General features: G+C 40.6%; 1 protein-coding gene across 2 annotated transcripts in view; it reads left to right on the top strand.

Moving 5' to 3' along the window:
- Positions 1 to 2406: 2406 nt before the first annotated feature.
- NUP153 (nucleoporin 153) overlaps positions 2407 to 14681 on the top strand; it is a 70683-nt gene continuing 58408 nt past the window's right edge. For both annotated transcript variants that reach the window (XM_046639646.1, XM_046639647.1), the window contains exons 1-2: positions 2407 to 2966; positions 14199 to 14424. In XM_046639646.1, coding sequence (XP_046495602.1) covers positions 2856 to 2966; positions 14199 to 14424 — 337 coding nt within the window. In that variant the 5' untranslated portion in view covers positions 2407 to 2855. The remainder of the gene's footprint in view (positions 2967 to 14198; positions 14425 to 14681) is intronic.

Below are 14681 nucleotides of genomic sequence, written 5' to 3' on the forward strand. Positions count from 1 at the left end.
TGGTGACATGTAACTCCAAACTGAATTTCAGCATAGAAACAATGTGATTTTAGAATCTCAACCTGCACAAGTTACTCCATCCCATAGTGAGGCTGATACTACTTCAGGGTAAAATTAGGAAATTTTGAATGCAGATTTCTTCTTGTCTCTTATTCCTTGTCTGCTATCAAGCTTGGTAAAGTTTCCAAGAACTCAATCGCATGAATGTGGGACTAACGTATTATTGTTCCCTCAAATATTGTTTTACCTCAAAGAAATAACTGTAAAATGGGGTAAACGATTGAGATGAAGTCTAAGGGGGGATGTGGATTTTTCCCTATCTCCTCAAATCCTCCCAATTTTCTATTCTAAAGTTTTGTCTTAGTTTGGCCCAGCTCTTTTGCATGTCTCTTCCTTCAAAGCTTGGATATGAAGGTGTCCCCACACAATAAATAGGCTCTAAGAAAGGGATGATTCTTGAGTCCCAGCCAGTCCAGTCTCCTGTGCTGGAAATTCTCAGTCTGGTGGGGTGGAAAGGGAAAATGGGATGTGGCTACAGTTCGGTCTCCTATATATGTAGCCCACTTAAAGATTTAGGTACAGATCTTCCCTGTGAGTTAGCTTATTGAAAATTACTTTACCCTGCGTGTCAAATACCTAGGTAAGAATTGCAAAAGACAAACAATTGTAGTTAAGAAGGATGAGGTGCTTAAGAAGGAAGAGCGTGCATACTTGGCGAGTCCAGTGGGGAGTAAGCGGTGGAGGGCAGCATGAAGCTAGGACGGGGAAGCACAAGAGGAAGTAGATTAATTCTGTCTATCATATTTTGCAACTTTTTATAGCCTTGGTGGTTATGGTCAGAGGCGCCACTGAAAGCCACCATTTGCTCTATAAACTTAGGTCTGATACAGCGTGGTTCCTTAGGTGCCAAAAGGCACTACAAATTCCAAGGTACCGTAAGATTGGTTTCACTATTTGATTTGTACGATTTACACAGTAATTAGAATTGTGCAGTTTGGTGGTGGAGATGGTATAAAAGTCTTGGAGTTAATTATTTGTATCTGATAGCTGGATGATATTAGATGCTTTCTATCTAAGCAGTTATTATGAGCTCTACATACATCAAGGCTTTCATCAGAACCACTATCCTGCTGAGGTTAATATTCATTCTATTTGCAGATGAGAAAACTGAAGCTTAGAAAGAGGATCAGTAACTTCCCCAAGGCTACACAGCTAGTAAGTGATAGATCTGAAATTAAGTCTATTTGACTCCAAGGCTATTTATAAGCTTTAAAATCAAGTGTCTCAAATGAAACATTAAGCCCGTCTTTTTTCAGAGTAGATTTTTCTCCCTAATCATTTGGTTACTTGTCTCAACTCTTAAAGAAATGTTGGGTTATAGTCCTGGCTTTGACTGCCCAGCTCTGTGTCCTGGAACGTGCCACCTGAATTCTCTGGACCCGTCTTGTCCGTTGAATGAGAGGGCTAGACCACACGATCACCAAGACCTTTCTAACGGTCAACTCCTACAATCTCTACACGTATTTTGTGGATTCAGTCTTTGAGCCTAACTCACTTATTCACTTTCCTAAATATAATGCCTTCTATTTGGAGCAAATATATACATACTTTTGTTACTGAATGTACCGCTTACCTCTAATGTGAGCTGACTGTGTAGGTAGTAATTGCGACCATTTATTGCATTTCTTGTATACCAGGAAACATACTAGGTGCTCTACATAGAGGATCACAACAGTCCTACAAGGTGGATTTTCAAGTTCCTATTTTATAGAGGAGGAAGCCAAGGCTCAGGTTTTGACTTATCTAAGGTCAAGCTAGAGAGTGGCGGAGCCAGACTTCCAGCCCTTGTATATTTGACAATAAAGCTCTTATATGTTTAATGGAACATTAATGAAATTGCAGATATTTTCTAATTCTGCTTTAGGCTTAAAGGTCATGGACGTTGTTTTTTCAACCAGTTTTTTTTCTTTTTATAAGATATTATCTCCTATCTTTGATTTTATTATCTGCTTTCTTTCTGTCCGCTTTACCAACCGACGGGAAGAAGCAGAACGGGAAGGTTAACGTTTTTACGTTAAATGCCTCTTTCAAAGACTAAGTTTACAACCAAGAACAGTAAAAGGAATAAACGCTCCGGCTTTGTGCCTCTGCGGCAATCCGCGATCTCCTTCCGCGTCCTCCTGAGAATTCGCGTTCTTCCGCTGAACTACGTTTCCCAGCGGGCCGCGCGGCTGAGAGCGCGGGCTCGACATGCCCTTCCTTCCTCTTCGCCTATCACCGGGTCGCAGCGTGATGATGCAAACTCGTCGGGCGCTGACGAGTGACGGCATTCTGGCTCGCGACCGCGGCGGCGGCCTTAGCAGCGGCAAAAGGCGCAACAGCAGCGGCGACTGCAGGGACGACGACGACGGCGGGGCGGGCGCTGTGCGCAAAGGGGAGGGGTAGGCGGGCGGCGCCGGCGGCTTCAACTGCGGCAGCTACGGCTAGGGCGACGGAAGAATCCCCATCAGCCGGCGGTCGAGTTGGGCCTAAGCGCCTGGAGCCGCTTCGCTGTCCTCTGCGGGGGATCTCCATAGAGACCGTGACATACACAGAGGCGGGGGTCCGCGGGAGGCTGCCGGACCGGAGCCAGCTCCTCGGCCTCTGTCGCCGCCACCCCCTTCCCTGTTGCCAGCGCGCATTCTCTCGCCTCTCCGGCTCGCAGCCTCGCGGTTCCTGGTGTGCCTGTGCTCCGCTGTGTGGGCAGTGCGGGCGGACTTTTGGGCTGGGGCCGGGCGGGGGTGCTCTAAGGCCGCCGCCTCTGCCTCTCCCGCCCCCTTACCCGCCCCGGACGGGGAAGCAGCGGAGGCTCCGCCATGGCCTCGGGAGCCGGAGGAATAGGAGGGGGCGGTGGCGGCAAGATCCGGACGCGGCGTTGCCACCAGGGGCCAATTAAGCCTTACCAGCAGGGGCGACAACAGCACCAGGTACGGGACCCCGACGCGGTGGTGGCCTAGGGGATCGGGAACTCGGCGGGAGTGAACAGGCAGTGAGGGGCCCTGGCGCCCCACGTGGAGCGGACGGGAGGGCCTGAGGAAAGGCCCGAGCGAGGCGGCGGGAGCTCAGGCGGCTGGGGTGGCGACGGGAAGTGGGCTGACACAGGCCCATCTTTCGGCGCACACGTGTGGTTCGGGCCGCCTCTCCCCAACCCTCGGGGCCAGGGGCTTCCCCCGGACAGGCGCAGGGCGGGAACAGCAATTCTAGGCCCACGATGCCCGCGTTTCTTTCGGTTTTGGCGGGGGTTGGGGGTTGAGGGTATTACTCACGTCCTCTCGGGGGAGAAAGGGAAAGATGTGGCTGGAGGCCTCTGCGCTTGCTGTTTTCTAGTCTCCCGCGTTTCAGTGTGTGTGGGGAGGGGGCTGCCCAGAGGAATCTGCCTCCGGGGGTTGGCGGGGGCGCTGTTACACAGAAAGTGGAATAACTTACTTGCAACCTATTAATTAATTCTCCGTCTCCCCTGTCCTTGTCTCTCCCCGATGTGAGAGCATTGGCTTAGATTTTTTTTTTCTCTTAACCGGGTTATACTTAACTGTGGCACTCGGGCATTTTGAAAGTCCCTCTCCACCCTTACGTCTTTTCTCTGCTGCGAGTCTTCCCTCTCCCCCGTTTCCCGTTTGTCCCCCCCCCCTTTTATTTTGGAGGCTGGAATTGGCCATTCTGTACAGTTGACCGGGAGATCCAGTTCTGATCTCATGCACAAAATATTTTAATATTATGGGGCGTATTCTAGAAGTTTAGGTACTTTTGACACTCCGGGAATGTTGGTGGTCTTACAGTTTAACCACCTTGTGCGCTCATGGGTGTTCGAAATTATGAAAAGGAGTTTATCCTAATTGTAAGTGAGATAATTGAGTCTGAGAAAATTTCAATTTTTAAATGTTAGTTGTTGGTTATGGAGATTGAGTTGGAAAATGTTAACTTATTTTAATAAAAGTCACTTATAAAACTTCTCAGTGATACTAAGGTGGGAAGTAAGTGTGTGTCTTAAACATGTTAAAAAACCAGAATTACTGTATAGCAAAAGGGTCTGATAACTTGTTGCATCCTGTTAAAGGTAGACTTCCTAGGTTGCTTTATTCTGGGTGATAATGAATATTGGACACTTTAACGTGTTTGGTGGTGGTGTTAAATTGTATCGTTAAAAAACAGAATTTTAAAAGTAAAGATTTGAGAGAAATTTTTTGGTAGTAAAAATTATGGTTTATAATATTAAGTAGTTCTCTACTAATGGTTAGAAGTCTTGGCATTAACTGTTACTTCTCACCAGTTTTCCCCCAGATGTATATATACAGAAAGTACTTGGTTTTCAGATTTCTTTGTGAGAAACGGGTATGTACTTGCAGGCAGATTTAAGATTAGAGTTCAGGTCACAAGCCTGGCCATTTAACCTAATCCTTTTGTAGAATGGAAGTTAGACACACATGCTTTCTGTTTCTCTTTGAATGCTTTCTTAGGTCTCCTTAAAAGAGAGTTACTACATAAAAAATGAAATTTTTTCTGTTTTAAATACAGATCATTGGATGGTTTGGACGGAGTTTAGAAAGGAGCTAATGTATTCCAGGTGGCAGAAGTTATAATCACAGCTTATTTTTAAATGTACTTAGATAAAAATCTAATTTGGGGGAGATGATGTCTTAACAACATAACACCTATGACCCAAATTGTCTTAGAGCTGATATGATTTCAGTGTGGTTTTGTTTTAGAGCTTGATAATTTTATCATTTCCCCCTACCGAAATTCCTTTCATCTTTTTGCCCCAGCCATTTAATTGAAAAAGAAAATACATTTTTAACTTCTGAATTGAGACTACACATGTTTGGGGTTTCTTGATCAACACTGTAGGTGTTACTTAACATTGGCAGAAACTACCAAAGAAAAGTACGTGTCCAGGAATATACAAAAGAATACTCCTTATCGGTTTTTTTTTAATCTTAAAATAAGGACTTTCCTTAGTCTTTAGTGGAACTTTTGTGGACGTGTAGACTACCTGCGTGCTGTACTGTCCAAGGCTGTCACCTCTGTGTTTTACAGGAGATGCTGAGTCATCATGAATATCAAGGAGCTTCATGACATGGCATGTTTTATACTAATGTTATTTGATTAAATGTCGAAGAGTTTCTGGGCAAAAGTGAAGTTTTTGGATGTGTAGTAGAGAGTTGGAATAAGAAGGAGAGGTCTGACACTGTTAGTTAATGGATGTTTGCCATTGCCTGCTAGGCCAACTGGCTTGTGCAATCATGCAGTACCTGCGACTTTTGCATGTGTTCAGCTGACTTGTAATTTCCTGTTTTGACGACTTCTGGTTTAGCTCTGCTGAGATATATCTAGTTGACGTTTTTTTCTTTTTAACTTCTGATCTTTAAAATGGCATCTTGCTTGAAGTTGTGGAGACAAATCCATTGTCTAACTCAACGAACTGAAGGGTAGTAACTTAAGAATTGTAGAAGCAGCAGTGAAGAACAGCCCTGAGTGATGTGAGCTGATCGTTTTCACTTGCCTTCTCCCCTGCCTCCTAACTCTTAGCCCAGATGCATTTAGGAAATGGTGTCATTTTTCGAGTTGTGAGTGAACAGGTCACTAAAGAGGATGTGGTTAGTTCTTGTCACCTGTTCAGTCTCCTCTCCCATTTCCTTTCTGTGCAGATTGTCAGGCCCAAAAAGTCAGCTCTGGAGAGGTCACGCTGCTTTTCTTGATAGCCACCACACAAAACTTGAGCCCCTGGGCAAACCAGAACCTTGCCTCTGGAAGAATCTACTGCCACCTCCTGGTGAGAGGGAACTATTTATTTTTTGCCCTTTTTTGGGGGTTGTGCTTCAGAGGTTTTGTTTTCTAGTTTTGGAACCAAGGGAATCCACTCATTTTCGCATCCTGGAAGTAGTTACAAATCAGTTCCTGCATTTAGCTATTTAAAAAAAGGGGGAGAGGGGACCCTTTATCTATTGAAGTAGCTTAGATCAGGAGTCAACAAACTTTTTCTGTGAAGCGCCAGATAGTAAATATTTTAGGCCTTGTTGCCACAAATTCTTTGTTTTTACAGTCCTTTAAAAAATGTAAAAATTATTCTTAGCCTGAGGCCGGTATAAAAACAGGCCGAGGGCTGACATGGGCCCACAGACTATGGTTTGCCCAACCCTGGTTTATATGATAGTGTAGTGGTTTTTTTGTTTTGATAGCTTCTATATGATACTTTGTCTTAAGTATGTCCTGGTTGGTATCTGCTGGCTAAAGAGTGTTCCCAGTTTTGAAAAAGAGGGATATTTAGAGGTTGAATACTTAATTCGTTCCAGAAGTCACTAAGTAGTTTTGACTTATTTTTATTTGCTTTGTCCTAGATATTCAATACTATCAGTGAAAATAGAAATGGAAATAGTTGATGGGGAAAAAAACATGCTCTAATGGAGTCAGAGTATCTGGATTTAATCCCTGTTCTGCCACTATTTGGACAAGTTATTTAAGTTCTTTCTGTTTAGTTTACTCATTTGTAAAGTGGAAATTGTTGTGAGGGTTAAATGAGATAATATAAGTAAAGCTGTTAGAACAGGGCCTGACATATATAGTAAGGACTCATTTGAAATTGTTGTGATTAAATAGAACCTTTTGATTTAAATGTTTTAAGGGGCTGGCCCAGTGCCTTAGTGGTTAAGTTCCTGCACTCCACTTTGGTGGCCCGGGACTCACGGATTTGGATCCCAGGCACAGACCTACCTGCTGCTCATCAAGTCATGCTGTGGCAGCGTCCCACATACAAAGTAGAGGAAGATTGGCACAGGTGTTAGCTCCCTAGCAATGTTCCTCGAGCAAAAAGAGGAAGACTGGCAACATGCGTTAGCTGAGGGCCAATCTTCCGCACCAAAAAAAAAAAAAAAAAAAAGTTTTAATTGTCTGAATTTTGCTCCCTCCTAGTTTCCTTTATGTATAGAAGTTCAGTCTTTTCTAGGCTCGTGTTGGATTTAAGGACTTGTTTCCTGAGTGATGAAGCCAAACTTTAAACTGTTACTACCCTCTTAAATACTTATTTATTTTTAACATGTTTTCCTCATAGAATTGCCAGTCATTTAAGTCTAGAGGAAAATAAATCCAAGTATTAAAATGTTTAATGCAGAGTAGGTTTTTTGTTTATGATGAGAGGCCACTGTGTCTGATACTTTGTCAATTTACTTACTAATTTTTGTAATAAGATAAATGACAAAAAAGCCCAGGTGTTGTTTCCATTTCCTGGAAAATTCCCTGATGAGGCAGTTACCTGTTAGTTTGAAGTAAAATGAAGACTTTGGTCTCATGTCACTAATTAAAACCATTTTCATTAGGCACAGAATATTATTGGAAAGATGTAATGACCTTGTATTTTCAAAAATGTTCTGTTTGTAGCTACTTAGCTTATGTCATGGTTGTAATATATTTTTGAAAGATTCTTCTGTGTTGGGAAGTCCAGTTTAAAGTTTTGCCACCAGGTATAATATACTGTGTTTGCTGTCAAACAGAATGGTAGAATACCTTTTCTGTCTATAGATATTTCAGTTTGCTTGTCGGTTTGCTTGATTTCGCTTATCTTTTTCATAGTGTGACTCAAGAGATAAACTCTTACATCCAGTTTCAAACACATTATGTAAGAAAAGTGACATTATCTTGTAGGTAACTTTTAGTGGATTAAACTGCTTTGGGCGTTTATTGGGTCTCCTATTGCTAGTCTGAAAGGTTTTGTAGGGACTTCTTTTTTTGTCCTTATTGTTTGATTACTGTTAATTATCTATTAATACCATCTCTATAATATGGATAACTAAAAATAAGAGAGGAAGCTAGGTCATGTTTCTCCTTACTGCATTAGTGGCAGAGGGTTTTGAAGGAGGTTAAAATTTGGCCAGTTGTACTTTTTAATTTTTTAACTAGAAAAATTTTTATTTTCCTGTGTTTTGACTTGATCTCTTGAAGTTGAGAAGAGAAATGAAAAGTATGGATTTTAAATGGCTAAAAGGATTTGGACTAGGTGGGTAGGGAGAGCTTGACTGCTCAACAACTATCTGTAGGTTGTAAAATATGACAAATAATAGATTTGGAGCTTAAATTCAGATTTTTGAAACTTAAATTCAGATTTTTGAAACTAGATTCAATATAACTGCATTAGAATTTGAATACTTCCTTTTTTCCCTCATGGAAATAACTGAGTGTGAGTTATAATAGGGGTGCATTGTTAAAATAAGTAATGTTAGAATGGATATGTTAAAAAACAACTGAAAGATTAGATTGGCATCTAGGTTTTTAGTATTTAAGATGTTTTTATAATTAGATATTCCCTTTTTTTTTGGAGGAAGATTAGCCCTGAGCTAACCACTGCCAATCCTCCTCTTTTTGCTGAGGAAGACCGGCCCTGATCTAACATCCATGCCCATCTTCCTCTAGTTTATACGTGGCACGCCTACCACAGCATGGCTTTTTGCCAAGCAGTGCCATGTCCGCACCCGGGATCCGAACTGGAGAACCCCGGGCCACCAAGAAGTGGAACTGCGAACTTAACCGCTGCGCCACCAAGCCAGCCCCCATATAATTAGATATTCTTTATGTCACATGAAGTCTTGGATTCTTAACCTTTGTCTTTCTTCATTTGGGCTTGGAGGGAACAAGAGGGAAAACCGATTAGGGAATCTATAAGAAATAAGACTTTCAAAAAAGTTTGGAAAGGAGAGCCTGGAGACACAGGAGTTGAGTGAGTAAGGAGAGTGTGCACAGAACCCTGGAAGAAAACTAAGGGTCAGTGACAGGCCTCAACAAAATAAAGGCACCCAAAAGAGCAGATAGGAGTCAAAGCAGCACTGTATTCTGGGAGAATAGGGCTCCAGAACCGTAAAACTGAAGACAGATAATATTTGGTATTTATAGTTAGAGATCCAGTGAAGTTATTTGAGAAAGGAGATTATATAATCTGAATACTAGTATTTAGTAGAAGATAATGTGAAGAAAAGAGAGTTGAACAGAACTGAAGTCGAGAAAACTAGTAGGAGTAGAGAGCTTTATCTAAGAAGGAAGGCTATGTAGTAATGATAAGGAGGTGACCGTATAGGAGAGATGTCCCTGGTTATTCTGAGATTACAAATTGCTGAAAAGATATATAGGAAAAGAATGTCTTTTTCATTACAAATGAGTTCTGAGTTAGGGTTGTAGAAGGGTCTTGCCCCGCCTCAGCCTTCAGCCTTGAACTCAGGTTAAATGTAAGTTGAAAAACTAATATATTCACAGTGCCTTACATATTGAATGTGCTTAATGCATGTGTAATATTGAGTTGAATTTACTTCTGGCCCCCAAAGTGAGTATTTATTCTGAATCTCAGTGGCATTTTTGACGTTTTTTGCCATGGTTTACCAAGTGAAGAACCCTTAGTTGTTGAAGAGAAAAAAGCAATCAGTTCAAGTTTAAAGATTACTCCTTTAATCCTTGAATTTAGCATCATTACTTATGATCATCTAATGTATGATTATCTAGTGTAGGCTTTGCTTTAGGGTTACGGGGAATATTTTTAAGATTTTAATGCCTCATTTGTTCTGTTGCTTTTTTCTAAGCCCTTCATTAATTGTGCTTTCTTTGGCTACCTTTCTGCTTCTCTCCATTTAGTTGGCTTTGTGTTATTTACCATCGCAGAGGGTGGTTCAGTTTTCCCATGCTCTTGGATAGGTTCACAAGTTGTTTTTTGGAGGAAGGGCTATTAGTGTGGGAACAAAAATAATATAGGCTTAAGGTGAAGCTGTTAGACCAAGCAAATGTATGATTTATTTTTGAATTCAAGAATTCCTGATGTCCGTTTTAGAAACTTGTCATAGAATATTCGTGTGTGGGAATAAGAAGTTGGTTGAGCAGTGCAGTTATAGATAATTAAAACTGTGCACCAGCTAATCTGGGCACTTTACAGACCTGGGGCCTGTCCTCCCAGAGCTGATGCTCTAGTGGAGGCAACAGACGGACTATAACTACCCTCCTGTTTGACACATTGTCATGGTGTAGGAAATACAGGACACTGTTGATGCATATAAAGGAGTGACTTTCCCAGACTTGAAGGATCAGAGAAGATTTTCAGTAGGAAAACTTAGATCAAGTTAGAATGGTGGCAGTTAGGCTTGCCGCTGCAGCCTCTGAGGGCGGGGAGGAAGCTAATGCGGTAAAGTCCAGTCTGAGTAGCCACTCCTTAGTAGACCTTTACTCAGTGTGCCTCCGCTTCTCCCTCAAGTCTTGTCTTGTTTTGTTTTGTTTAAGTGTCAGAAAGCATTCTTTCTTCAGGTCCGTACAGGAAGCCAGTTTGCCTCATTTCCGTAAAGCCCTGAAGCATACTCTCAGGAACTCTTGAAGAGGTAGACCTTTGGGAAGAGAGTCAGAGGAACCTTGATTCCGTAAGGAAACTGTCGGCTTTTCTAACTCCCTTCGCTCTTTCTCAGTTTTCCATTAGTGCCTGAAGTCCATCTTTGGTACTTCAGAACTTAAAAAAAATAGCCTGGCAGGGAGTTAATTCTCCAAATCTATTTGATAAACAAAGGCCCGTACCTCTTTATAGTCTGCCCAGTTCCGAGTATAGTCAGGAGATTTCTTTTGCCCTAGCAGTTTTTAAAATTCTCATATCTGGCAGTTGGTTGTTTACTATAAATAAGCGTGTTAAGTCTTTAACACTGGAAATAAAATAGGTTCAAAGGTAGGCTTTTATGTTTACCTCTGGTTTGATTTTCAGAGTTGATGTTATACAGTAGATACTTATAAAAATTGGTATAATGGTATGATATATTTGATAGATAATGAGATAATCGTGGAAATAGGGTGGTCTTTTAGATAAAATTTTGTATTGTTGTTAGTGCCATCCTCTCATCTTCTGGTGCTCTATCAGACAACGCTCCACTGCTATTCGTAGGGTTTTCGTGGTCAGTTTTTTCAGAAGTGGGTGGCCAGGTCCCTTCTAATCTGTTTAACCTGGAAGCTCTACTGAAACCTGTCCACCATGGGTGACCCTGCTGGTATTTAAAATTCCACCACGTAGCTGCTGCACTATGACAGCTGACAGACCCAGTGGTGTGGTTTTCTGACCAGGAAACAAACCTGGGCCGTGCGGGTGAGAGCGCCGAATCAACCACTAGACCACCAGCACTGGCAGGGTTATATTTACCATGGCCTTAATTGGGAAACTGGTCACTGAGTTTTTAGATGATTTTAGTGCAGTGTTTCTCAAACTTTAATTTGCATAAGAATTGCCTCAAGAGCTTGTTAAAACAAACACATTTACGGGGCTGGCCCCTTGGCCAAGTGGTTAAGTTCGCGCGCTCCGCTGCAGGCGGCCCAGTGTTTCGTTAGTTCGAATCCTGGGCGCGGACATGGCACTGCTCATCAGACCACGCTGAGGCAGCGTCCCACATGCCACAACTAGAAGAACCCACAACGAAGAATACACAACTATGTACCGGGGGGCTTTGGGGAGAAAAAGGAAAAAAAATAAAATCTTTAAAAAAAAAAAAAAAACACATTTGCATTTCTAACATGCTCTTAGGTGACACCAATGCTGTTGGTCTGAAGACTCCAACTTGAGAACCACTGTTTTAGTCCTTTTATAGTAATTAGATACACAGTTGTGTGTCACTTAATGATGGGGATATGTTCCGAGAAATGTGTCGTTAGGCGATTTCACTGCTGTGCAAACATTGTAGCGTGTACTTACACAAACCTAGATGGTATAGCCTACTACACACCTAGGCTGTATGGTACTAATCTTATGGGACCACGACTGTATATGCAGTTCATCGTTGACCAGAATGTTCTGTGGTGCATGACTGGTACATCAGAATCACTTGAGAGTGTTTCTTAAAACAGGTGAACCCTACCTCCTGAGTTTGGTAGGGCTGGCATAGGGCCTGAGGTGATGCTGGTAAAGGAACCACACTTTGGGGACCACTAGTACTGGAGTATACTGAGCTTAATTTTGCTGTTCTTGATGATTTGGGGTCATTTACCCTACAGAGGTATGCTAAAGTGTACGGATGTTTGTTTTTTTATAACGGTTCCAGGTCAGTTTTATCATCCCTATTTCTTTTTACTGTCAGACTCTTCATGCTGTCATTCATTGTGCCACTCGTAACTTCTCTCTCTCACTGTAGTTTTCTTGTACTAAGCTGTCGTGGGCTGAGATTAGATAAATTGGTTAAATTTTGGTTTAGAAAAGAAAAGTTCTCTAAGCAAAGTATGTGAGCTTTACTGAATGAGCTTTATTATATCGATTTTGACTGTTCAATTTTGTTTACTGATTCTTCACAATGCCTGATGCTGCCACATAAGTGACCTTTGGTTAAATATGATGTTAATTTTAAGTTATTCTGTACTTGCCTCCTTTGGGTGAGTAGGGGTCATAGGAATCTCTGATCCTTGTACTAACTAAACTTACCTTAGATGAAGTCCACAAAAGACTTATTTTACACTAAATTCTTGCTATAGTGTTTTAGCTAACTTACCACTTAATATCAAGTATATGTCTTACTTTTTTTCAAGTCTTATTTAAACTGTGTTATATCTTGTAAGCACTTTCAAGTCTTTTGAAATATAGGGAGAGGGTAAATAAATATTTAAGTATAACTAAAAATAGTGAATATTCTATGTATGTTGTTATAAATAATAAATTTTGGATGTAGGTGTATAATCTTTCTTTCCAAAGTAACTAATACTGTGTAACATTAGCACAGAAAAGGGGAACACTGAATTTGTGTTTTTTAGTAGTGAGTATCCTAGGGCCTTTGGCTTCACATGTTGCTAGAGAGCTTACGTTGTGGATGTGTTCAAAATACTGTCTGGAGAACACATGGAAAAATGAGTACATATTTCCCGGTTGTTACCTACACCTTTTCAAACAATAAGAAAATACTATTCAAGTACCTATATGGAAGTGTCTTCCATCTTTTCTCATGACAGGGTTTTTTAAGGCCCCTTTGTCTTGGGTTTGCTTTTGTAGATTTATGTATTCTGTCTTGATTTTGATTATCGTTTTTTGTACCTGCCAATTTGGTTTTTTTGCTTATGTGACTCTTTCTCTGAAATCCTACTAATGCTGCTTTATGAAGCGATGTGTTGCCTAAAATTGGTTACCTCACCCCAGTTTGTTTCTGCTAACTTCTTTTTCTCATCAATTATAAAGTTATTAGTATATCTTTCTATTTTGTAAATTGTGAGGTGCTTTCACATTATTTCATTTAATCTTCATTCTAATTCCTATCGGGTAGTAGTAGGAGGGGGTATTATTCTTATTTTACCTGGAGTAAATTAAAGCACAGGGAGGTACTCGGACTTCACCCTAGGTCCTACCAGTCCCAAAGCCCATGCTTTGACTTTAACCTCGATATGCCTAGTAGTTGTGTTTGTACCTTGAGCAAGTTACTTAACTTCATTGTATGTCTTCATCCGCAAACTGCTTCATAAAATTATTGTGAGGATTAAATTGAATAATATGTTTAAACTGCTTAGAACAGTGCCTGATACATAGCAAAGGTACAATAAATGTTAATAATACTGATAGTTGTTATACTACATTTTTTTCTCCCTTTAAAATTTACCGTAATAAAATTAATTCTTCAGATTTTCAGGCAACATTTGATATAATAAAATTTTACCATCAAAAAAAATCTTAGATTATTTCCTGAGTTTATTATGTTGGGTTACTTGTCTTATTGCCTGTTTTTTTAAAAAAAGACCATGTTTGGTTTGTCTAAATTTTTGTTCTTCAAGAATGTGCGAGAAAATAATTGAGGAAACTGTTGAAGGTATTGTTTATATTGCTTCTTTTAATATGCTGGCATCAGAAGGGATGACTTTTCTCTGGGATTATAAGATTTTAGTGCGTAACTATTACTAAATCTAAGATTTATATTGCTTTCTGATCGCCTATAGGAGTTTTTTAAGGATTAGAATAATGTGGCCATTTGAGATAATTATTGGTTTATGGATATATGCATATGGAAGAATGAAAAAGTAGGAATTTCATAATGTTTATAGAAGTTGTAAAATACCGTTATGTCAGCATTAACTCAAGTAGCTGAATTTTACGAAACTTTGTTGGAAACAGTTGTATTTTGCTTGGTATGGCTTTCTTTAAGTAGGTACATATTTAAAAACATCATTTCTAAAACTGCTTTACATGTTTTTCCCCCCAACAGGGCATTCTTAGCAGGGTTACAGAATCTGTTAAGAATATTGTGCCAGGATGGTTACAAAGATACTTCAACAAGAATGAAGATGTATGCAGCTGCTCAACAGACACAAGAGAGGTACCACAGTGGCCGGAAAATAGGGAAGATGACCATCTGATATATGCTGATGAGGAGAGCTCTAATATTCATGATGGGAGAATCACTCCTGAGCCAACAGTCAGTAATACAGAAGGTAAGTAGAATGTGGACTTTTTTATGAATGATCGGTTTTCGTGCCTTAATTTTAAATATCTTTCTATTACCTGGTTCTGGTAAGTCTAATTGGTTGATACATAAACCATGTAGGAGGAGGGTCATGATCAGGTTCAAATTAGATATCTTTCTTTATTCATCAGCTTCTTGTTCATTAGGGGAGGCTGAAATACTATGTCAGTTAAGAGTGCAAGCTCTGGTGTTAGACTTTGGGTTTGAATTTTCATACCACCAATT

This window comes from Equus quagga, chromosome 15 (assembly GCF_021613505.1).
Source record: "Equus quagga isolate Etosha38 chromosome 15, UCLA_HA_Equagga_1.0, whole genome shotgun sequence".
NCBI classification, from domain to species: Eukaryota; Metazoa; Chordata; class Mammalia; order Perissodactyla; family Equidae; genus Equus; species Equus quagga.